This window comes from Sapajus apella, unplaced genomic scaffold, assembly GCF_009761245.1.
Source record: "Sapajus apella isolate SASKATOON/1434 unplaced genomic scaffold, GSC_monkey_1.0 scaffold24, whole genome shotgun sequence".
Classification (NCBI taxonomy): Eukaryota; Metazoa; Chordata; class Mammalia; order Primates; family Cebidae; genus Sapajus; species Sapajus apella.
The window spans coordinates 13,432,524-13,449,065 of record NW_022436964.1 but is presented as its reverse complement, the minus strand read 5'-3'; the positions used below and the strand labels follow the sequence as shown (position 1 = coordinate 13,449,065).

The 16,542-nt window shown below is 37.9% G+C and overlaps 1 protein-coding gene across 7 annotated transcripts in view; it reads right to left on the bottom strand.

Moving 5' to 3' along the window:
• The window catches only part of TRPM3 (transient receptor potential cation channel subfamily M member 3), a 921,715-nt gene extending 905,949 nt beyond the window's left edge, over positions 1–15,766 (bottom strand). For all 7 annotated transcript variants that reach the window (XM_032290701.1, XM_032290713.1, XM_032290703.1 and 4 more), the window contains exon 1: positions 15,454–15,766. In XM_032290701.1, the coding sequence (XP_032146592.1) occupies positions 15,454–15,636 (183 nt within the window). In that variant the 5' untranslated portion in view covers positions 15,637–15,766. The remainder of the gene's footprint in view (positions 1–15,453) is intronic.
• Positions 15,767–16,542: the final 776 nt, after the last annotated feature.

Below are 16,542 nucleotides of genomic sequence, written 5' to 3'. Positions count from 1 at the left end.
TAATTAATGGGTAATGACACAAAAGCAGTTGATTTTTCTGGCTTATCTCTGGCCCCTTCTGCATTCATTTTTCATGGCCTATTCAGTTGGGATGTTTGGTATGAATTAAGCTCTTGTTTTAGTTACTGTTTCCAGTGCATTCTATAGTTACATTCAATAACTTGATGAACCTTCAAAGCAATGACCTCTTTTTGTAGCTGTAAGCCAGATCATTCTCGTTTTGTCCTCAGCCATGGTAATTTGAATCATTATTGTTTATCTTTTAAGGAAAGCTAATTTCATTTAGTGCAGGAGTGTCTAATGCTTTTAAATGCATAAAAATAAAAACTCATTTCTTTCCCACAAAATGGCTGCCGATAATTTAGAACAATGGAAAACAATTTTAAAGTTTATCTTTTTGTTCAAAATGTGTGTTTACAGGGATGATTTTGTGATATAAAGCCAAAAAAGTGGAAATAGATCTTATTCTGAAACTAGTACCCACTTTAGGCAATGTATTAGTGACAGCAAATGTCAGGTCCAATTATACTACTTCCTCTCAATAAATCTTGAAAGCCTTCTTTTATATTGTTATAAAGACAACAACAACAAAGAGACATACAATGAATACTCACCGATTACCTTCAACTTAATTATATATAAAAGGTGGAATAGTAATACTAATAATATATAGTATAACTACAGTAAAATCATTAATCAGAAAAGATAAAGGGAAAAGTCTCTATCCTGAGTGAAGGTCCAGGCCTTTTTGCCTTTGTCTTGGTTTTTATGCCATGCTATGAATATAATATTCAGCTTTCTTTAGTTTCTGCTTCATGCTTCACTAGTACTTCTTTGTAGCCATGAGGGACCAATTACAGAATTTCTAAGCCTTCATATATGATATGTTTTCACTGTGTCCCCACCCAAATCCCATCTTGAATTGTAGTTCCCATAATCCCCATGTGTCATGGGAGGGATCCGGTGGGAGGTAATTGAAGCATAGGGATGGTTACCCCCATGCTGTTCTTGTGATAGTGAGGGAGTTCTCACAAGATCTGATGGTTTTATAAGGGACTTTCCCCGTTTGTTTGGCACATCTCCTTCCTGCTGCCATGTGAGGAAGGACATGTTTGCTTCCTTTTCCACCATGATTTTAAGTTTCCTGAGGCCTCCCCACTCGTGCTGAACTGTGACTCAGTTAAACCTCTTTCCTTCATAAATTACCCAGTCTTGGATATGTCTTTATTTGCAGCACAAGAACAGACTAATACAATATCCAATCATCTTCATAGAGTCTCCATCAGCTGTATATCTACAAACATGGCTGTTCATTTTTCCCTAATTCTGAACAAGTGCTGCGATTTTAAGCTCAAGACATTCCCACACATACAAATGAGTGTTGTAGACACATAACCCAAGATTACCTGCTACAAATGCTATAGGCAAATGGGTTTTATATCTTTCTGATTTTTGACAGGAAGATAGCAGTTCAAGATCAGGATGCTTCACATTCCTTAGCTCTCTGTTCTTTTAATACATAAAAGTTTTATGTACTTTGGAAATTTCCTGAATTTCACCACAGAATGTCATCCTGAGGCCAGGCACAGTGGCTCACACCTGCAATCCCAGCACTTTGTAAAGCCAAGGCAGGTGGATCGCATACGTCAGGAGTTCGAGACCAGCCTGGCCAACGTGGAGTAACCCCATCTCCACTAAAACTACAAAAAATTAGCCAGGTGTGGTGGCATGCACCTGTAGTCCCAGTTACTCGGGAGACTGAGGCAGAAGAATCACTTGAACCAGGAGACAGAGGCCACAGTGAGCCGAGATCATTTTGTTGCACTCCAGCCTGGGCGACAGAGCGAGACTGTCTCAAAAATAAATAAATAAATGTCATCGTGTTGTGTGCTAAATGTTTGTGTCCCCCCAAAAAATTTGTATGTTGAAACTTAATTCCCAAGGTGATGATATTAGAAGGTGGGGCCTTTGGGAGACTACTAGGTCATGAGAGTGGAGTCTTCATGAACGGGATTGGTGCCCTTATAAAAAAAGACCCCTATTGATGCCCTTATAAAGAAGTTCCACTGTGTAAGAACATGGCAAAAGATAGCCTCCTAGGAAGCAGGCTTCACCCTCACCCATCACCAAATCTGCCAGCACCTTGATCTTAGACTTTGCAGCCTTCAAAATGATAATAAATAATCTTCTGATGTTTATAAACAACCCAGGCTATGGTATTTTACTAGAGCAGCCTAAATGAACTAAAACACATCCTCTGTGACAGATGTTCTGGAGAAAACCATCCATCTACTGTTTCCATGAAGTTTTATAGTTTAATTGTTCAAGGCCCAGCGTGGTGTGACTTCAGTTGTACTTGCAGTAATTTAGTTTTTCAGGTCAGAATTTTCTAGACTTCTTAACAAAGTTTTACTTGCCTAAAATAGGCACATTTTTGAAAAGAAAGGGAGACTCAACTTCTCACCTTATTTCACATTAACATTTTGAAGACTCACGCTGTTCTTATGTCCTCACTAAGTGCTTAATTTTTCACCTTTGTTTCTTTCCTATTAACAGTGATGTATAATAATTATCTATTATAATTATTACTTATGGAGCGAAGGAGAAAAACACTTTTATGAAAAATCAGATGTCCTCAAATAACAGGGGAAAATGGTAAGAGCTCTATTTAAAAAGTAATTGTAATGCAAGATTTCAGCTTAAGTGTTGTTCTCATTCATGGAGAAGAAAAAAGTTAATATTTACAAACTAGCAAAAAATGCATTTTGCAATATCTATGTTGAAAATATTAAATAAGAATATTCAAAAATTATTTTACCATACAGCTTTGATTCAGTTAATCAATAACTAAAAATTATTTGTTCATGAGTACAATCAATTGGTTTTCTTACTCATTCGACCCATTTTATTAAAGTTTTTTAACAGAGTAATAATATAGTGTGAATAATATAGTCCTAATATGTAAAATAATATAATTAAGACAAGTTTAGTGTACTTATAATGTGAACAATATAGTCATAATATGTAAAATATGTATAATTACTATCTAATAGGCTTACAATATATCATGTTATATGCCAAATTCTAGTTTTATTCCTCCCCTCTGTAGCAAGTAAGTCCCTCAGAAGTCTTTTTTACATGTCTTTCTCCTATACCATTTGAGTCTTTATCTTGTAGGGAGTGAGTGCTCATTAAAACAAAACATTCACATATCCAAATCTACTGAATATCCACTAGTAAGAAACGCAATTTCCTCTTCTACTACCATCACTATAAATTCAACACTTAGAAAACCAAAGTGTGCAAGGACCCTCATCTGTTCTGTACCTTTGTCTACCAGGAAAACCTCATTCCAAATACATGAGTGGATTTAAGGACACCTTAGAGAGAATCATTCAACAGCATCTCCATAGCATTTTCTAGTACAAGGTTAACAAATCAAAGAGTAGTATCTCAATGCCTGTGGAAGGCAGAATAATAGCCTCCCAAAGAGGTTCACATCCTAATTTCCAGAACATGTGAATATGGTACTTTACATGGCAATGGGGAATAAGACTGATAATCATTTAATCTTAAAATAAATAGATGGTTTTCGATTACCCAGATAGGCCCAGTGTAATAATAAGGGTCCCTAAATGAGGAAGAGAGAGGCAGAAGAGGAGAATTAGAGAAAGCAATGTGATAGTAGAAAGGCCATTAAGATGTAATTTTACTTCCTTTGAAAATGGGCAAATGTACTGATATGGCTTGGTTGTGTCCCCATCCAAATCTCAGCTTGAATTGTATCTCCCAGAATTCCCATGTATTGTGGGAGGGACCCAGGATAAGGTAATTGAATCATGAGAGCCAGTCTTTCCTGTGCTATTCTCGTGGAGGGTGAAAGCCCCAAACCTTGGCAGCTTCCATGTTGTGTCAAGCCTGGAGGTGCACAGAAGTCAAGAATTGAGGTTTAGGCTACCCTTTGTTTTGGCCAATTTCTCCCATTTGGAACAGCTGTATTTACTCAATACCTGTACCTCCATTGTATACAGGAAGTAACTAGCTTGCTTTTGATTTTACCAGCACATAGGCGGAAGGGACTTGCCTTGTCTCAGATGAGACTTTAGACTGTGGACTTTGGGTTAATGTTGAAATGAATTAAGACTTTGGGGGACTGTTGAGAAGACATAATTGGTTTTGAAATGCAAAAACATGAGATTTGGAGGGGCCGGGGGTGGAATGATATGGTTTGGCTGTGTCCTCACTGAAGTCTCAACCTGAATTGTATTTCCCAGAATTCCCACATGTTGTGGGTGTGACCCAGGGGGGAGGTAATTGCATCATGGGGGTCAGTCTTTCCTGAACTATTCTTGTGATAGTAAGTCCCACGAAATCTGATGGGTTTATCAGGGGTTTCTGCTTTGGCTTCTTTCTCATTTTCTCTTGCAGCCACCATGTAAGAAGTGCCTTTCACCTCCTGCCATGATTCTGAGGCCTCTCCAGCCATATGGAACTCTAAGTCCAATTAAATCTCTTTTTCTTCTCAGTCTTGGTTATGTCCTTATCAGCAGCATAAAAACAGACTAAGACACGGACCAAGAGCCAAGGAATCTGGGTGGCTTCTAGAAGCTGGAAAAGGCAAACAAATAGATTTTCATCTAGAAATTACAAAAACATAGCCCTGCTGACATCTTGATGTGTAGTCCAGTGAAACCCATGTCATACTTCTGTACTATAGAACTATGAGATAATAAATGCATGTTGCTTTCAGCCACTGAGTTTGTAGTAATTTCTTATGGCAGCATTGGAAACTTAACACAATGCCCAACACTATTTTAATTCTGAAAGCAGAATCTTTAATACAGAAATAGTTTGACAATATATTTTTACACATTCTATTTCTTAATAATACTTTAATTGGCCTCCACAATTAATGGGTGAAATATTTTCTGCTAGTTAACAGAACACAATGACCCAATTAAAATCTAAAGCCTGACAGTACCCTAACAAATTGCCACACAGCTTCTATTATTATTAGCTCAACTTTTTAAAAACTGTCTCAAGCATTCATCTTGACTTTATTATATGAATTATGACTCAGGATAAGAAAAAGGTTGATGAAGGAAGTTTTTATTTATAAAATTATTTCAGCTATTAAATAAAAGAGGAAAGACAGAATCATAATATCACTATTTTACAATGTCCAAATAAAAATAACGGATCTTGGCAAACTCGAAATAAGGGCCAGATCCATTCCATTATCAGTTTTTCTTAGCCTGTAAGCTAAGAATGAATTTTACAATTTTAAATGGTTAAAAAATCAAAAGAATAATATTTCATTAGATAAAAATTATATTAAATTCCCAATTTAGTGTTTATAAGTAACGTTTTTTGGAATACAGCCATAACCATTTATTTAAGTAATGCTTATGGCTGCTTTTGAGCTGTAACAGCAAGAATTGAATGATTGTAAGAGACCCAATAGCATTAAAAAACCTAAAACATTGGCCAGGCATGGTGGCTCATGCCTATAATCCTAGCACTCTGGGAGGCCAAGGTGAGTAGATCACCTGAGGTCAGGAGTTTGAGACCAGTCTGGCCAACATGGTAAAACCCCATCTCTACTAAAAATACAAAAATTAGCCAGGCATGGTGGTAAGTGCCTGTAATCCCAGCTACTTGGGAGTCTGAGGCAAGAAAACCACTTGAACCCAGGGGGTGGAGGTTGCAGCAAACCAAGATTGCACCACTTCATTCCAGCCTGGGCAAAAGAGTGAAACTCCATCAAAACAAAACAAAACAAAAAACCTAAAACATTTACCACTTGGATCTTTGAAGAAAAAGTTTGCCAACCCCTGTTCTAAGCAACCATCCCCAATGGTAGCTAATACCCAAAAATGAGAGACAGCCAGAATTCCTATGAAATATTGTTGCCAAAAACTCAAATTAAAACTGATTTAGGCACCTGGTCAAATCACCAGTTCATAGGCAATACAATGGACAGAGAAACATCTGAGATGACACCATTGGGATGTATTCAGCAAAATACAGAATGTAGAAAACTCTGCAGGATAAATACATTTCTCTGACAAATAATTGTTGAGAGGAAAAGAAAAGAGATCAAGAGTGGAAAACTATAGACTAGAAAGGAAAACTGCAATGTGTCCACCACTTAGATTCTGATTCAAACAGAATTATGAGATAATCAAGAAAATGCGGTTCTAACTTAATATCTGTGGGTATTAAGAAGTTATTAGTTTATTTATACTTGATAATAGTGTTGCAGTTTTGTTTCAATAAAGAGTCCTGATCAGTTACAGTGACTCACGCTTGTTATCCCAGCGCTTTGGAAGCCTGCAATGGAAGGATTGCTTGAGCCTAGGAGTTTGAGACCAGCCTGGGCAATGTGGCAAAACCCCTTCTCTACAAAAAATACAAAATTAGCAGCATGTGATGGTACAAGCCTGTAGTCCCAGCTAATCGGGAGGCTGAGGTGAGAGAATCACCTTAGCTGGGAGGTTGAGGCTGCCATGAGCAGTGATTGTGCCACTGGACCCCAGCCTGAGCGACAGAGAGAGACTCTGCCTCAAAAATAAATAAATAAATAAATAAATAAATAGTCTTTCTCTTCCAGATACTTTTTAGAGGAAGTAATCTAATACCTGAGACTTGCTTACAAATAATCTAGTGGGGAGAGAAGAAACAAAAAATAAGGATATAAATGAAGCAAGATTGATTTGTGATGATTTGATCATTACTAAAGTTGGCTTATAGGTTTATTATACTATTGCCTCTACTTTAGTATACATTTGGAATATCCCACAATAAAAGAAATTTTTAAAAACATTCCCTCCCAAAGTCCTTGAGCTTCATGAAGAGAATAATTTTATAACTATTATCTATTTCAATACATAAAGAATCCAATAATAAAAATGCTAAAAGCAAAAAGTATCATATTTCAAGCATGGATTTTATATTTTAGCCTCAAGAATGTCAATAAATTACCTTTGGTAAAAACATAGAAGAATGGACATTTCAAGAACCAGGATCTGCTGTAGAAAATAATCATCTTGAAAAAGACAAGCTGATTTTATTTTCTAAGGCACTTTCAAAACCAGCCCAATGTAATCATCAGTCTTATCTTATAACTTGGATGTGATCAACAACATTCTAATTTCAGAAAAATTAAAGACCATAAACAACATTTCCCGTCAAACAAAAGCAATTTTTTTTTTTTTTTTTTGAGACAGAGTTTTGCTCTGTCACCAGGCCGGAGTAAAGTGGCATGATCTTGGCTCACTGCAACCTCTGCCTCCCGGGTTCAAGCAATTCTCCTGCCTCAGCTCCCAAGTAGCTGGGACTGCAGGTACGTGCCACCATGCCCAGCTAATTTTTGTATTTTTAGTAGAGAGGGGGTTTCACCATGTTGGCCAGGATGGTCTCAATCTCTTGACCTCGTGATCTGCCTGCCTTGGCCTCTCAACTACTGTTTTTCATATGTGTTGTAACGCTTCCAGTTAACACCAATAGTCACATAACTGTTTCCATTCAGTGAATAGCTATGACCCAACACTGAACTAACTATACACACTAATACACTTAATGTTCATAAGTCATCCTGGGGCAGGTATTTTCATCCTCATTTTATCATGATGAATGACAATAAGATTCAGTTGCAAAATCAGTGAATAACCTGAATCAGGCTAGAAATCAAGTCTGTCTAATTTGAATGTTAAGACAGTCTTAGATCAGAAGGCCAGCACCACTCCCTTGCTGCCCGTTGCAAAATTTTGGCTCAGGTCAGAGATTAGTTTCTGGATAATCAAGGAAACAGCATGGAGTTATTTTAGGTTCTTCTAAGATATTTTATTTACTTCAAAAAGATATAAAGAAAAAATGGCATTGTTTGTCTCTAATGTGTATTATGTGGATTAGTTGTACAACATTTTCTACTATTTTTGTATATTTGAGACTAAGTTTTAAATTAAAATAAATATAATAAATATTTTTCTTCATTAACAAAACATGCAAGTGAACCTTAAACTCACTAGGAAAGGAAGAAGGATTATCTTAACAGAACTGGGGAGAAAAGAGTCATAGAAATATAATTCACCTAAGGCTACACAGCTAATAATGAACATAACCAGGATTCCAATTTAGATCTGCTCAATTCTAAAGCACTATACTGTTTTCTAAAAGAAATTGAGATTTTCCAATGAACTCCAAAATGAGAGATGACCTGTGTCATCACATCCGCCTTCTTGGAAACACTCTTACTCAACAGAGCCCCCCCTCCCTAATCTCACCTTTATAAAGTCTATTCTCAAGAAAGTCCTAGAAAAATTAACCTTCAGGAAGAACAAAAACCTAGCTCGTTATTACCACGAATGTGTTCCCTTTTGTAAGATTCTTTTGTGGTCCAAATTTTGGTATTCCAGGGAGGCATTTTTAATAAATGTACAATCCCATGATATTAAATGCATGGATTGGCAGATTGTCACGTCGACTCTGAATTTAGATAACTTTCTTTGGAACAACCAAAGGAGTGATTCTTACTTACTGATGCCTGGGAAATTTTTTTATATCTCTTGAGGTATTTGGTGAAGTCAGAGAAAAATAAAAAATAGTGTTTTAGCCATCTCTGAGTTTTTAACAAGGGTTTTAATCAAAGTACATATTTTCTTGCATGACAACTTGTGAATTAATTCACTAGCATTCTAGACTAAATATATACTAAGTCAAACCTGCAAAAGAATCAACCATAAGGTCTAATTTCTACCATGTAAGTCTTTAAAGACAAAGAGAGGTATCAGAGCCTATATTTATTGAGGAAAAATTGGTCTTCAACTATCCCATAAAACAAATCCCATCTCCTGCAAGTCTGTGGACTAGTTTTATTGCTACTCTGTCTCCTGTTTATTTAAACTCTCCTTCTTTACTAGGTTCTTTCTTTAGCAAATAAACATGCTGGTATCTCTCTCATCTTGCAAAAACAGATTTGTCTCTATTTATTTTTCTCTCCATAACAAAGAACCTAAAATCTACCTTACATTAATTAGAAAGTATTATTTTTATTAATATACTTACTAATTGATTAATTCATTCATTAAGCAAATATTTAAGTGCTTACTATGTGCCAGATACTGTTCAAGGCTCACAGATGAATCCGTGAACTGAAACATGATCCTATCTTTGTAGAGCTTATATTTCAGCTGCAATAAATAATGGAACTCTAATGGGAGTCAAGAAACAGACAATAGCACATGCAATATACTTAGAAGAATACCTGGCACATAGTAAGTACCATACAAATATTTGCACTTGTTGTCACTGTGGTTATTTCTTTTCCTCATCTGCCTTGCCTCCCATTCACTGCACTGGCAACCACCCTCATGACTTATTTAAAATGACTCTCAGAAAGATATTATTGCCCTCTTTCCAAATTGCAAAATCCAAGCAAATGTTTTTCTTCCTCTTTTGAGAAGCAGGCACAATGTCTCAGAAGCTTTTGCTCCAAACCTCCCACCGCCACACTTAAAGAGGCATTGACTACTTTAACCTTTGCTCCAATGTAAAGATAGACTTTGTATATCTCTGTGTTGCCACTTTGCATGTCTCTTGTGTTAAACTATCAGTTCTATTAAAGAGGCTGTCCAGTACTTACCATGGTGCCTAACACTTCCTAAGTATTCAACAAAAGTTAGATGAATGTTTCTTTAAACGTTATTCTCTATAATCCTTTCATTTTTGTTCTACCAGCCCTCTTTTAGCTTGGCAAATGAAAAAAATAAAAAGCAAAAGCAACACACAGACCATCGCAACTGGTCTAACAAAATGAATGTAATGTTTTCTTACTATTTATAAGTTATTTTTAATGATTCCATTGTTTTTAAAAACTCAGTAATTAATCTCAGGAGAAGCTGTTCTAATATCTTTGGGAATCATGAAAACAAATTTAAAATCATCACAATGCAAAGGTATTTTACTTCTCCAAACTTAAAATATTTTGGATTAATCATTTTCTAACATATTCTTGGTCCTCAAATTAAAGGTGAAACTACATTAAAAATTTTAATTCACTGTGATGAGGAGAAGGAGCTTGTTGGTTGTTATATTAATTACTAGAGAAAGATATTATTTCAGATACGCTTCAATAAAACAGACCATTTTCAGAAAATGGTCTTTTTTCACAAAAATATCACAATAACAAGAAAATACAACTGTATTCCTGAGCAATACAATATTGTCCCTTTTTTATTTTTTTAACTGAGTGAATAAAAGGCAGTAGACAAAAATCAACCTGTCAAGAAATGGTTTATTCAGTAATGGACTAGCACTGCAGGAGATTCTCTCTGCTTTCACCAGGAGAGCCCCTTGTGTAACAAGAACAAACTATTAAAGGTTTAACGACATTGCAACAGCATATTAGACACTGAAAAAGGAAACAAGAATTCTTTTCACCCAGTTGCAGTTGTTTCTATGATAGCCACAAAGGACCTACTAGCCACATAATCCTCAAATGGGCAATTGGTTGGCAGATGAGTTTTTCTGACTTTAGTTTTGCCTTTGACTCGGCTTTTCCTCATTTATGTTAAGACCTTGAAGAAATCCGCTTTTAGCAGGGAAAACTGGAAATTACCCAGTAGGCCCAAAGAGGGCAAGTCAGCATCAGAAAGGAATGGTAAGGCTTGTTTGTGGATCCCTCCTGCACGCACAGCATCTCAAATAGCTGTGAGAAGAATGGCTTTGGTAAACAGCTGAAATGGACTTGCTTACTTGGCAGCACTGTGCTTTCTGCATACTCACTGCTGTTTCCATACACTCTCAGTTGCCCACTTGTCTGCACAAGGTGTGATAGTCTGTGGTTGGTACCTGCTGATAAGGGCAATTATAGCATTAGTGGAAGCAAGAGTGCTGTGTAAGGTTGGAAAACAACTCTAATTACACCTCCATCATTTACTCCCTCAGCACACCTTCTTTTTTCCTTTTACAGAGTTTACTCAGAGGCTGAATTAAATCTGCATCTATTTGAAAACAAGCTTTCAAATAGTTGTGGGGGTAGAAAAGGAAATCTTTTAAAATTAAAACTGCATACATGCTAAGTGCAAGGGAAAGGGGGGATATGGAGGGAAAAGAAGAATATAAATCCATTTATTACCTCTAAGCTATACACTGAAAAATGGCAAATATGGCAAATTGTATATGTGTATTTTACCTCAATAAAAATAAATAAGTAAATAAAGGTAAATAAGTGGTTAAATTTAAATTAAGGTTAAAAAGGATAGTGTATAATTTAGGAGGGGATAAATATACTTAATTGAAATCTAATTCTTTTTGGTGGATCATGAGTTAAGGAGAGCAAGAACATCCTGGCTAACATGGTGAAACCCCATCTCTACTAAAAATACAAAAAATTAGCCAGGGATGGTGGCACACGCCTGTAGTCTCAGCTACTGGGGAGGCTGAGGCAGGAGAATCACTTGAACCCGGGAGGCAGAGGTTGCAGTAAGCTGAGATGACACCACTGCACTCCAGCCTGGACAACAGAGCAAGACCTCGTCTCCAAAAAATAAAAAATTGAGATTAAGTAAAAATACATACATGCTGTGGTGAGCATTTGACATTTGTAATGCAAGACAGCACTTGCTGAATCGCCTTTCAATAGATTTCCATGCATTTCTGTACACATGGAATCAAAACAAATAACAGGAATTATAAGAACAGTAATTCACAAAGAAATATGAAATCCATAGCTTATAGAATGGAGACAAAGAAGTTTTAAATTACTTTTATACCTATTGACCAATTCAACACAGACAGTATTTAAAACATTAATATTCATAAACTTAATTTGATATCCAAAATTTAAATGTATAACTTTCATACTAATAAAACTATAAAATTAAGATAAAATGTCTTTACATTTAACCAAAAAACAGTTCAGATTTTAGAAATAACCTATGACCCAATCTCAGAGAAGAACAATTTCCAAGGAATGAATATAATTAAATTCTACTTTACTGTATCAGAATTTTATTATTTGAGGTGTAATTTTAGTATTGTGGATTAATGGGTTATAGCAAAGCAACATTAATTCATAAAGTTTCCATTGTAAACCACGAAGCCTTAAAATAGGGGAGAGAAGACTGTTTCCTGAATTACAATAATGGAAAAAAGTCTTTTCAAATTAACAAGGATTGATTTGTTTGACACACCCACTATTGTGGTCCAGAACTTGAGAACATGCATTTTAAACGCCACTATTAGGACACAGAACAGCTGCCCCTTCCTTCAGTTATTGCACAGAGCAGTGCTGCTTATGCCTGTCACCAGAACAGAAGCAGATCCAAGTGGGCAGTGGCATGGATAGCACACATTTTCTACTGTAGACCTGACATACTCCATAAGAACATCAAGAGTTCATTTACTCCAAAGAGACGGCCAGAAATGAAACTTCTGGATTTCTAGTATTGGCATCAAAATCAAGGAGTTACCCAACCTCTAAGAAAACCCCCAGATATTTAGTGATAAGTAGGTAGGAAATCTAACTGCCAAAGTCAAGTCAAGCTGACCTCCCCTACACTTCACACACAAAAACAGCATGTCTCACATCATGAATAAAGTACTTCGGGATACCAAGAGTATAGTAGAACTCTCCTTGCTAAAGTAAATATCGTCTATTAATTATGATGTATGCAATGTTTTGTTGCTACTGAAAATTGAAAACTAGGCCAGGTGCAGTGGTTCATGCCTATAATCCCAGCAATTTGGGAGGCCTAGGCAGGTGGATCATGAGGTCAGGAGATCAAGACCATTGTGGTAAACATGGTGAAATGCCATCTCCACTAAAAATAAAAAATTAGCTGGGCATGGTGGTGCATGCCTGTAATCCCAGCTACTTGGGAGGCTGAGGCAGAAGAATTGCTTGAACCAGGGAGTTGGAGGTTGCAGTGAGCCAAGATCACCCCACAGCATTCCAGCCTGGTGACAGAGCAAGATGCTATCTTAAAAAAGAAAACGAAAATGAAAACATATACAATCATTTCCCTTGGGGACAGAGTCATGGACTCTATCATTCCCTGGGAATAACTTTAACTGGAAGCGATTTCAAGAATCCAACTAAAGCAGAGAAGAGAGTAAAAAATGCCACATTAAAAAAACAACTATTTTATATTCTCAAAAGAAAGAAAATGTATGAAAGCCCTCATGTTTTACTATTAATCTAATTTTTCCACATTTATCTATTTTGTCTTCAAAAGAAAGAATAAACTTCACATATTTTCTTTATCAGGATGGATGCACAATATTTTGGGGGCAACACATATTGAATAAGATTCACAGCTACATTATGGGATATCTTATTTATTCCTAAGAATAAATAAAAAGCAGCATTAATCATATTAACTGTTTTAATATTTATAGGTTAAGGGTTTTTTTGCAGCTCACTTTAAGGGGGAGAAAAAAATTTACCTTAAAGATTAAAAACTTTTATAAGCATGTCTGCTATAATCATTATGATTTCCTTCCTCCTGTTTGCATAAATAAGCTGGGTGTCTCACTTACAAATAAAGTCAAAAGTCTTTGTTAACAACTATGGAATCAAACCTCGGTTTAAAACCACCATCTTAGCTCTAAAATTTACAAAACCTCATTATCTTTGCTTAAAAAACTGGTAATTAAAATTATAGCTAGAAGCACTTATTATTAGTTATTTAGAACAAAATCAGTATCAAACTTGCCATGCAAAGTGGGAATAAGCACAGGCTTGCCTTAACTGGTTTTTAACTGAATTACTAATGTTTCAATTAACAAGTACTACAGAGAACCACAGCATCCTCATCACCCTTAGTAAACAGGAGGACATGGTTACTTTTCCAGATGTCTCTGGTTTTCATGGTACCTTCTTAGGCTCTTTCTCACATTTTTATTCTAAGTAACAAAACTCCAAGCATTTACTCTAACTTATAACATAGTTATATGAAGATTTTACACGTTGTTTATATAGACTGTGCACACACCTGTTGAACAGAATAAAAAATGCAGCATAAGAAGTTCCTTAGATTAATACTTAGACTTCCAATTAAAAAGAGGATTAAATTTTAGTTCACATACTTGATCAAAAAAAGACGTTATGAACTTTGTATTTTCTACATAATTTATTTCAGAAAACCCATCTTCAGATTAATGTTCTCTTTTTAAAAATATTTTTGAATCCACATTTCTAAACAAACAGCATTTCTACACCTGAAGTATAATCAATTGCATTTTTAGGTGTGCTATAACCATATTTAGATGAAAAAAACCGCCCACAAAAAACATTAAGAAAAATACCTGAAATTTAATAACATTTTATGCTAGTAGTTTTTGTAAACACGCAACAAAAATAAACACACCAAAAATTTTAAATGTTTATCTTACATTCGGTGGAAGTAATGTTTAAACATCGTACTTTTCAAGGATTAATTTTTATCCTTCAATGACGACTTCCCAAAAACAGAGCAGGGTAACATTAATCATGCTGTGAGATCAATGCTTATGTACCATTCTTTCTTTTAATTAAATCAAAGTCTCTTCAATATGCAATACCTGCTGTCAAGCCCTTTAGATGTAAAGCAAGTACACACACACACACACACACACACACACACACACACACACACACACGCTGATAGCAAAGATGTTTGGGAAGTTAAAAGTGGTGCATACTCCTTCCCCATGAGCAACAGGAGGGCTTTGCACTCTTCAAGCACAGAGTTCTCTCTCTCTAGGATAAATGAAAATGCAGCTAAAGTTTTTTTATCAACTGTACTTCTCTACACACATATGATGCCTATATTAATTTCACTTGAATGCTTTTATTGCACCAATTAGTGAAATGGAGCTGACACATGGGAAAACTGTTATCTGAACGCTGTATATGTTAAGCAGTGGGATTATAAGCACCTGGGATATTCTTGCTATTCTCTGTATGCAAATGACATTCTGCAAACAATTAAACGCTCCCATTAAAATGGTGGGGGTGTGGGATGGAAAGAGCAAGTGTTAGGAGAGTAAAAACAAGGCATGCCCTTCCTATTCCGCCCTCATTCAGCGGATGCCGAGTATCTCCGACATGCTGCACAGACAGACCCTTGGGAACGTACACAGGAGTCACAATACACTCAACAACACCTCACACGCTCTGTTAATTGCAAAACTCTTATGATCTGACAGCGAGCCCCCTCGCCTCTCGAACATGTTTACCATTTTTGCAGAGACGCCAGAGACATCAGGAGACCCTCCCCCGCCAAAGGGAGGGAAAACGTTCCTTCTCACCCTTCCTCACAGCCCCCAACACTTTCTTTCATTAGAAGCGGCTCCACAAGTTCCCTGCCTCTCGCCCTTAAGGAGGCAAGTTCAGCACCATGGAAAGGGCTCGAGCCACCTGCGGAGGGAGAAAGGGAGCAGAGACTGGGGCTCTCCCCCGCCACTCACCGGCGTCTGCTGAGACTGGAGTCCCGAGCGCTTGGTGGACCCCTGCTTGGAACTTAACCTTTTCCACGATTCGGCAAACCTGCCCCGGCTGGCGCTCCGGCTGCGCCTGCGGCTCTCCGCGCTGTCCTCGCGGTCGGAGCAGCCCCGCTCCATTTCCGCAGCATCTCTCCACTTCTTCCCCATGAGAAGTTCGCCTCCCTCGACCGGGAAACCACCCAGCGCCGAGCGCTCTCGCCGGCTCCTAGCCGCGGGCCTCCTTCCAGCCTGCGCGCGGCTCTCGGTTGGCGCCGCCTTTGCCTCTGCCGGCTGCTGCCAGAGCCCCGCGCTCCGTTACCGCCGCCGCCACCAGGCTGCGCTTGCGCCCGCGATTGGCTCAACAGGGGGCTGGGGCAGCAAGCGCCACCTGCGCGCGAGCCAGCTTTCTTTTGCGCCCCCAAATTGCTCTCCAAACTGCAGCCGCCGCCTTCTCTGGGGAGTTCAGGGCCCACGCCTGAGGCTACTGTTGCTCCGCTGGGTAGCGCTCCTGGCGGTCACCCCACCCACCTCGGTCCCCCAGACCTGGGTACCCAACTCCCTGCACCCGAGCTGCAGGTGGAACCCTGGGTTACCCGCACTGGGTAGCTGGAGACTCCAGTTGCCTCAGAAAAAGACAGGAAGGGGGCAACTTTGTTCCTCCTGCTCCCTTTCTTCCCTTTGCAACAACAACTCTCTCCTAAGTATCCTTGGCAGAACAGAGCTTCATCTCCTTGTCAGACGCCGCACTTATTTCTTCTCCAGCTTGCTCAGACTAGCCCACTGGGTCTTAGACTTAGTGGCACACTGGAGTTACCTGGATCCTTTTTTCTCTCTCTCTTTTTTTTAAATGGTGACATTCCTCAGAGTTTAATTTAATTGGCCTGGCTGTGGCCTGGGAATCAGGATATTTAAAAGCTCCCAAGGTGATTCTAGCTGTGCCATCCCATCAGCAATTAAGGTTCTTCCAGGGCCTGTTCTGTAGCAGTAAGGCAGAGGAGGACTCTTGAGAAGGGAAGGCTGATACTTCTTTTCACATCAACTCATTTTTCTCTCCGGGGTACGAATGGGGTATTC